Source organism: Miscanthus floridulus, chromosome 14 (assembly GCF_019320115.1).
Source record: "Miscanthus floridulus cultivar M001 chromosome 14, ASM1932011v1, whole genome shotgun sequence".
Taxonomy (NCBI): domain Eukaryota; kingdom Viridiplantae; phylum Streptophyta; class Magnoliopsida; order Poales; family Poaceae; genus Miscanthus; species Miscanthus floridulus.
This window is the reverse complement of record NC_089593.1, coordinates 91,534,844-91,544,053: the sequence shown is the minus strand read 5'-3', so window position 1 is coordinate 91,544,053 and position 9,210 is coordinate 91,534,844. Positions and strand designations below refer to the sequence as shown.

General features: G+C 51.8%; 1 protein-coding gene across 1 annotated transcript; it reads right to left on the bottom strand.

Annotated features, from left to right (window-relative positions):
* Positions 1-1,040: 1,040 nt before the first annotated feature.
* On the bottom strand, positions 1,041-1,358 carry LOC136503992 (glycine-rich protein 23-like). The gene has a single exon (XM_066498892.1). The coding sequence runs from the start codon at positions 1,356-1,358 to the stop codon at positions 1,041-1,043; it is 318 nt and encodes a 105-aa protein (XP_066354989.1).
* Positions 1,359-9,210: the final 7,852 nt, after the last annotated feature.

Genomic DNA, 9,210 nt, shown 5'->3' with positions numbered 1-9,210 from the left:
TGATTTTTTCCGACAGCTCCAGATTTGAACTGCAGGTACATGAAATAATGGAATCCGGCCATTCAGAAAATGATATTCATGATGTTTGGAGCATGTTGAGGCCGTGTGCGGGGCCTCGCGTGAAATTTCGACCGTGTTGGTGTCGGAACACGCCGAGCCACGCGCGTGAAAAGTGTTTTTAAATTTTATAAAATCGAAACGGAGTCCGAAAATGACGAAACTTGACGACATGTCTTGTCATCACATGCGGAGGCTGTGGTAAAAATTTGAGAAAGTTTCGAGCAAGTGGCGACGTCGGGTGGCTAAAACCTGGACATCTCCACATGTGATGAGATGTCCAGGTTTTAGCCACCCGACGTCGCCACTTGCTCGAAACTTTCTCAAATTTTTACCACAGCCTCCGCATACGATGACAAGACACGTCGTCAAGTTTCGTCATTTTCGGACTCAGTTTCGATTTTATAAAATTTAAAAACACTTTCACGCGCGTGGCTCGGCGTGTTCCGACACCAACACGGTCGAAATTTCACGCGAGGCCCCGCACACGGCCTCAACATGCTCCAAACATCATGAATATTATTTTCTGAATCGCCGGATTCCATTATTTCATGTACCTGCAGTTCAAATCTGGAGCTGCCGGAAAAAATCAAAGAAACAGAAAAAATCAATGGAATATAGCAAAATAAATCAAAATGACCCCAAATTTGGAATATATCATGTACTTACTGTAGCAAGGCAACACAAAAAAACTGGGATCAAAAATCGAAAAAAAAATTAATTCTTTGCCGACTGCCATCAGTGGCAGTTGGCAAAGAGCCTTTGCCGACTGCCAGGGAGGATGTCAGTCGGCAAAGAATTTCTGAGAAAAAAATCAAAATAACCTTTGCCGACTGCCAGGGAGCAGAGCAGTCGGTAAAGTATTTTTAAAAAAAATTAAAAAAAATAATTTTTTGAAAAAAAAAATAGACCTTTGCCGACTGCGTCACATGCTGGCAGTCGGCAAAGGGGAAAAAATAAAAAGAAAAAAGAAAAACGTCGCCTTATCCGCTCGGCCCGCCCTCCCCCCTCCCCAAAATCCCGCCCGCCTGCCCCAAATAACCCGCTCGCCCGCCGCCGCCACCCAGGCCGCCCCCGCCGTCGACGCCGTCGCCCGGCCGGCCGCCGGCGCATCCCTCCCCCCCCGCGCCCTCCCCCTCCCCCGTGCCCCTTCCCTCCCTCTCTCCCACGCCGGCGGATCCCCTCCTCCTCCTCCCCCGGCCGCGCGCGCCCTCCCCGGCGGCCGCGCGGCCCCTCCCCGGCGGCCGCGCGCGCCCCCTCCCAGGCGGCGCGGCGCCCTCCCCGCGCGGCGAGGCCCTCATGGCGCCACCCCGCGCTAGTCCTACCGGCGACGGCCATCCCGAGGCGGAGCACCCCTCCCATCCAGCGCTCCCCCCCCCCCGCGCTGGCCCACCCCGCGGCGCGTCCCCCCCCGAGCGTGGCCCCCCCGCGCTGGGCCCTCCGGCGTCGGCCCCCCCCAACAGCCCTCACCGGCGCGGCCCGCCCGATCCGGCCCCGGCCAGGCGCGCCGCCACGTGCAGCCCGGCGTCGGCCCTGCAGCGGCCGCGGCCTCGCACGACCCGCCCCGGCGCCGTCGCTGCCCCGCCCCGATCCGGCGTGCCCCGCTCCGTCCGCCGTCCGCGCGTCGTTCGCCGTCCGCTGGCCCTGCGTCGCCGTCCTCGCTGTGCCGTCCTCGCCTCGCCGTCCTCGCCTCACCACGCCGTCCTCGCCTCGCCTCGCCGTCCTCGCGCATGCCTCTGCTCCACGCGCCGGTGACGCCGTCCGTGACGACGAGGTAGTAGTACTACTAGTAGTAGTAGTTTACTTTGTTAATACCTGCTTATATTCTTCTGCATGGATTGGAAATACATTTGTGGTTGTCGGCCATCGTGCCTGACATGTATATGTGTTTGTCGGCCATCGTGCCGTCTTTTCTTACAGGTTTGGTAACCTTCCCGTACAGGGGAGGTGCTGCCGAAATTTTTCGTTCTCACTAATTGTTTTTCTTTTTCAGGAGGGCTCCCATTGGAGGCTAGCCGGAGGAGCATGACTTGGCACTGCCCCGCTAGCCTTTCTTCACTGGCACCTGTGGTATGACCCCTCTTTCCGCCACATGTAGTCGTAGGTCACGTTACCCAGTTAGGCGTCTCCCGTCCGAAACGGATACGGTTGGAAGTATGCGTTCTTCGCATATGTATAACCATATCCGTTTCGGATTGTCCACGTTATTTGGACAGCCCAAGGATGCGTAGACGAGGTTAGCTCCCATGTTCTGCTCCCGTCCGAGTCAGAGTTTCGGCAGGACCTCCCCATTGTTCTCTGGATACACACTCTCCCCGCCGGGACGTGTATCGGGAGAACAACGGGGAGGTGCTGCCGAAATTCCGTCTCGGACGGGAGCGGAGCATGGAAGCTAACCTCGTCTGCGCATGCTCGGGTGGGATTAGGACCTATCCTTCACCTATTAGATGGTAGGAGCGCGTTGTAGATGCACTTGCTAGTTTTATCACATGTTAACATTGCCGCATGACAGAGCATGGGTGACCGTGAGTGGATGTACTCGGGCTTCGCAAGTAAGAGCCATGAATGGATCAGGGGGACGACTGAGTTCCTGGAGCATGCATTTGGCCTAGCTGCTAAAGGGTCGATTCGAATGCCGTGTCCCTGCAGCGAATGCAGGAACAAGAAGAAGAAAGTAAAGGCTCAGGTGTTGAGAGATCTGTTCAAGCACGGGTTCGTTCCAAACTATACCTGTTGGCGCCACCATGGTGAATACCATCCTATTAGGGACGAGGTGGTGCGACCCGTCCTCGAGGAGTATGATGGCGATGCCGGGATGGCAGACATGATGGCAGACTTCCACGAAGCACGGTTTGGCGAAGGAATGGATGTGGAGGAAGATCCAGAGGAAACCGCGAAGGCCTTCTATGACATGATGGAGTCGGCACAGAAGCCCCTTCACGAGAAGACAAAGCTTACGCAACTGGATGCCGTCTCACGCCTGATAGGGTTGAAGTTGCAGCTGGGCATTAGTCGAGACGGCTTCGATCTCGTGTTGAGCATTGTTGGGGGACTGCTTCCGACAGATCATGTCCTGCCGACGAACACCTACGCTACACAGAAGCTCCTTCGTGCACTTAAGATGCCGTATGAGGGGATCCATGCTTGTCCGAAGGGGTGCGTCCTGTTCAGGGGAGACCTCGAGGAAGCAAAAACCTGTCCGAAGTGCGATGCCTCTAGGTTCGTGTTGGTAGAAGGCTCTAATGGCAGCATGAAACAGTCTAAGGTCCCCGAGAAGGTCGTACGGCACCTTCCTTTCCTACCGAGGCTGCAACGGCTGTATATGACGGAGGAGTCTGCGAAACAGATGACGTGGCATAAGAATGGCAAAAGATACCATCTTGACAAGATGGTACACCCGGCGGACGGTGATGCATGGAAGCACTTCGATAACATGAATCCTGTCAAGGCTATGGAGGCTCGGAATGTACGCGTAGCGCTGGCAACAGATGGGTTCAACCCGTTTGGAATGATGGCGGCCCCGTACACTTGCTGGCCCGTGTTTGTGATCCCCCTCAATCTCCCCCCCGGCGTCATGTTTGAACCTAAGAACGTGCTCTTGACGCTGATAATACCTGGACACCCGGGCAACAATATGGGTGTGTTCATGCAGCCGGTGTGGGATGAATTGGAACTTGCTTGGGAAGAGGGGGTACTCACGTACGACCGGGCTACGAAGAGGAACTTCAGAATGCATGTGTGGTACCAGTATTCAATGCATGACTTCCTGGCGTATGGCTTATTCAGCGGGTGGTGTGTTCACGGGAAGTTCCCTTGCCCGACATGCAAGGCAGATGTGATGTTCACCTGGCTGGCCAAGGGCGGCAAGTTTTCTTCTTTCGACAAGCATCGCCAATTCCTGCCTGAGAACCATGAATTCAGGCTAGATGTAAAGCACTTCACGAAAGGCGTTCAAGTCACCGGCCCCATTCCGCAGGTTAAGAGCCCTGCCGCCGTCCTTGCCGACATACAGGCTCTCGAACCTGAGGAAACAGGTGGGTTTAAGGGATATGCTCGGGACCACATGTGGACTCATATATCGGGCTTGACTAGGCTCCCCTACTTCAAGGACCTTCTTCTTCCACACAACATCGATGTAATGCACACAGAAAAGAATGTGGCCGAGGCACTCTGGGCAACACTCATGGACGTTGGCAAAAAGTCGAAGGACAACGTCAAGGCTAGACTGGACCTGGAGATGATCTGTGATAGACCAAACCTGGTGATGAAGACCCCTGTGCCCGGCAGGAAATGGAAAAGGGGGCCGGCCGATTACATCCTGAAAAGGGCAGATAGGAAGGAAGTTCTGCAGTGGATCAAGACGTTAAAGTTCCCCGATGGGTATGCGGCGAATCTGAGCAGGGGTGTGAACTTGCAGACTATGAAAGTCTTAGGGATGAAGAGCCATGACTTCCACATATGGATTGAGCGGATCCTTCCTGCGATGACCCGGGGATACCTCCCAGCATGTGTGGCGTGTCCTGGCAGAGTTGAGCTTCTTCTTCCGCCAGCTTTATGCCAAGGAGTTGTCTCGGGATGTTTGTGTTGAACTGGAGAAGGCTGCACCTCTGTTGCTCTGCAAGTTGGAGATGATATTTCCACCCGGCTTCTTTCTGTCCATGCAGCATCTGATCTTGCACCTACCGCGCGAGGCACGGTTGGGGGGTCCCGTGCAGGCCCGTTGGTGCTATCCAATTGAGAGGTGTCTAAAGCTTCTTCGGAAAAATTGTAGAAATAAAGCCAAGATTGAGGTTTCCGTGGGAGAGGCCTCCGTTCTAGAGGAGGTGTCGACCTTCACACAGGCGTACTATACTGAGAAGCTTCCCAGCATGCACAATCCAACCCCTCGTTACAACGCTGATGAGAACTCATCGATACTCAACCTTTTCCAAGGGGATCTCGGGAGTGGAAGCGCAGGTACCAACAAGCAGTTGAACCATCAGGAGTGGCAGACTATCATGTTCACATTGTTGATCAACCTTGATGAAGTGATTCCTTATCAGAAGTAAGTTCTCAATGAGCTTGTTACCTACGCCGTCACTATCCTCCATCTATCATGGTCTGACCCTCTAGTTTCTTTCTTCTTTCAGGGAATTTATTAGTCAATACTAGAGAGGCAATAGGGCTCCTACCGAGCAAGAAGAAGACAATCTTCTTAGACACGGTGTGCCCAATTTCATCTCCTGGTTCTGTACAAAGGTACCAACCAACTAACCTCTTTCCGACTTTGTGATTCCACTTTGCTCCCCGGAGCGAGTTATGTAACGATCTCCTACCCTTGCAGGCCCGAACGGATGCAGAAATGAGCGATGTAGAAATGAGTTATGTACCATGAGGCGCGCATATAGGCCATCCGCGACTTCCACGCCAACGTGCTTGGAGAGAACATCAAGAAGCCCCAAATCCGCCAGAGAATGAACTCGAGGGAGGCCGACCTCACCCAAGCGCAATACGAGCAGGTAATTAAGTATGACAACATTCGTTCAGATTCCTTCAGTGAAACATTACACTAATCTTCTCGCATGTCAAATACTTGATGTCATGCAGGTGTGTCCATCGTGGTGCGACAACCACAGGGAATGCTGGATGGAGATTGTGCGCATGTGGCGCACGGATGAGGCGTACGTGAGGCGCGCCGACCGTCAGGGCCACCGCGCGCAGATGCGAGGGGTGTCACACCACCAAGGGAATCAGCCCCTCCCCCAGTTCGCGACAAGATGGGTATGCGTCCGTTCATGTCTTAATCCTTGCGCTCAATTGTCAATACTTGTAACCATGTTTGTGTTTTCAATGCAGACGCAGACGCACGGTGGGCAGGAAATCAACGAGTACACCGTGTACCTCCTCTCTCACAAGGGCAAGGCAACGGATCCGAACAATGTCTACAACCCAGAGGACAGGCCCGATGCATACACCAACCCCACCGCCTATGAGAAGGCCACCGAGTACACCATCGCGGCTCGCCAGCGCTACGGGGAGACGTTCAACCCCACCGCTGAGCCCCTGGACACAGACCTCCTGCAGAGGTTGGGACCAGGGAAGCAGCACGGCCGCTACTACATGGCCCACAGCGCCCTCGACCCGTCCCAGGTTCCTACGCTGACCCAGGTTCGATCCACGCCCACGAGCTCCAGCGACATCCCCGTAGCGCCCCGGCGGCAGTCAGCGTCACAGGTAAGTGCCGTTTCGTTCGTCGTTCACTCGTTTCGCACCTGTACATACAATCAACACTGCGGATGTAATATTGCAGGCCCAGATGGAGGCCAAGATGGAGGAGAGGATCGCCACGTTGCACGTGCAGATGATGGCGCAACAGATGGCTTACCAGCAAAGCCTGCAGCAGCACTACAACACTCAGATGCAGAACATGGCCAGCTTCTTCCAGTCCATGCAGACGCCCGGGGCGTCTACACCGCCTCCTCTTCCAATGTTCGCTCTACCGCCTCCTCCTCCAGAGTTTTTTCCTGTGCCTGCTCCTGTCGCTCCTGGAGGGACCCCGGTGAGTATATTGACTCTTGCTTTAACTTGTGCGTCCATGCTGCAGATACTAATGACATCACTTGGCGTTTAACTTGTGTAGGTACAGTCGGCGGGTTCGAACTCGTCTCCTGGAGGTCCCGGCCATCAGATGATGTCGTATCCACCACCTGCACCCTATCCACCGTATCCACCTCCGCGTGGCCCTCCTCCGACGTACTCGTGGCTGCCGGTGTGCGGAGGGTGGCAGTACGCGCAGGCGCCTCAGTTTGGTCCAAGGGGGTTTCCGTGGGCAAACCCTGGGGGCTCTAGGGGCGGAGCGGACGACGAGACCGGGGACGGCGCGACGAGCTAGGTACTTGTTGATTCTGTTATCATGTATCCACCGTATCGTGGGCTCTGGGGGCGGAGCGGACGATGAGACCGGGGACGGCGCGACGAGCTAGGTACTTGTCGATTCTGTTATGATGTATCCACCGTATCGTCGAAGTTGTTGTCATGTATTTCTTTTCTTCGTTATGGACCTAGACTTGTTATGTTGAACTTCGTGTGATGGACGTCGACTTGTGGTGTTCGACGTGTTGGACTTCATGTGATGGTTGTAATGCACTTGTGTGGTTGTTATTGTGACATATATGTGAGATATATGTGATGTTGTGCGTTATTGTGATATATGTGGTGATGTTGGCGACAAATGTGATGAAATTGTGATATAAATGGTGCTACCGGTGCTTCTGGTGAAATTGGATTATAATTTGTGATTTTGCAGGGTTTTGATGCGAGAAAACAGAAAACAAAAGCAAAAAAAAAATTCCAGCTTTAAAAACCCCAGGACAGAGTCTTTGCCGACTGCAATGGGAGGCAGTCGGCAAAGAGGTCAAATCTTTGCCGACTGCAACTCCGAAAGTAGTCGGCAAAGAACATTTCAAAAAAAAAATTCTTTCTTTGCCGACTGCCGAGCTGGCGGCCAGTCGGCAAACAATTTTTGAAAAAAAAATTCTTTGCCGACTGCCGAGGAACCAGCAGTCGGCAAAGCCTGCCGTTAGGGCTGACGGCGCCATGTGGCTATGCCGACTGCTGGCGTGGCAGTTGGCAAAGGATTTGCCGACTGTGTGCCACGTGGCAGTCGGCAAATCCACCTTTGCCGACCCAGGCTTTGCCGACTGCTCTTTGCCGACTGCCACGTGGCTTTGCGGTCGGCAAAGCCTTTGCCGACTGGGTTTATGCCTTTGCCGACCGGGGCAAGCAGTCGGCAAAGAGGCGTTTTCCTGTAGTGAAAGGTGCACTCATGCATGGTAAATGAGTGGTGCATGATGATTCCCCTATATGACACCCGGCAACTATTCTTTTCGCCGAGTGTCAGGTAGAAAACACTCGACAAAGTAAATTGATATTTCATGCTCCACCGTCCTCCTTCTTCATAGCGTGTTCTACTAAATTTGTTACGATGTAATTTAAAAATAACTTGTCAAATTCACTCAACAATGCATATTTGATTTTTCTACGAATATTAATCCATTATTTCATGCAGTTATAGCTCAAATTCAATTTATATCAATTAAAATTCTATAATTACAGTTAATAAATTAAAATTATCAAACGAATCCAAAAATTTACCAAAATTTGACATGAACCAATCTATGTTGTCTATTGCCTATACAAAAACTTTTGAAGTCAAACCTCAATTCAACCGTCACTTTGACTCCAAATCTTACTGGATCCTTCTCAACGCTACGATTCTTCTTCGGAGATGCTTCGGTTTGTAAAGGTCGTACGTGACAAATTGTGCGAAACCTTCTTAATTTTTTTCCACAGTCTCCACGTATGATATCATGAGATTTTGATAAATCCCGTGATTTTTAGACTTCGTTTGTTTTTTTTAGAATATAAAAACCATTCAGCCACACGTTCGTGGTCGTGTTTCCTAAACAAAATGTTCGAAAATTATTTTCACTTCCCGAGTAAGGCCCCAAAATGGACTCAATAACATGAATATAATTTCTCCACTCAATTTATTCCATTATTTGAATCACTTGTAGTTCAAATTTGACTTAAACCAAAAAATTCCTCTAAATGCAATAAATTAATTAAATATAGCAAACATATCGAGAAATATGCCAAATTTTAACATGTAGTACCACATGTTGTATGTGGAGAGTAGAAAAGTTTGGAGGGCAGGAGAGGAAAAAATTTATTATTTTACCGAGTGCCAATAAAAAACACTCGGCAACAACATCATTTTGCCGAGTGTAAAAAAAACACTCGGAAAAAAAATCAGTTTGCCAGGTGTCAATAAAAACACTCGGCAAACCTTGGCTTTGCCGAGTGTCTCTAACGGACACTCGGTAAAGTTATAACGACAGGGCGGCGCACCCAACGGCCGTCACATGGCCGCCGCATGCCCAGTGCACGTGCATCTACTTTGCCGAGTGTCCGTGTTTGCCGAGTGTTTCGTTGTAGTTTGCCGAGTGTTTTTTATTAGACACTCGGCAAAGTTGGGTTTTGCCGAGTGCTGTAGGTTTGTCGAGTGTTGCATTAAAAACACTCGGTAAATGGGATGTTTGCCGAGTGCCCGATGGAATGCACTCGACAAACCCTCAGGCACTCGGCAATTCTACTATTTCCGGTAGTGATGGT

Coding starts and splice junctions, on each gene's coding strand:
- LOC136503992 (XM_066498892.1), bottom strand. CDS start 1,358: ATGAGGGCCTCGCCGCGCGGGGAGGGCGCCGCGCCGCCTGGGAGGGGG.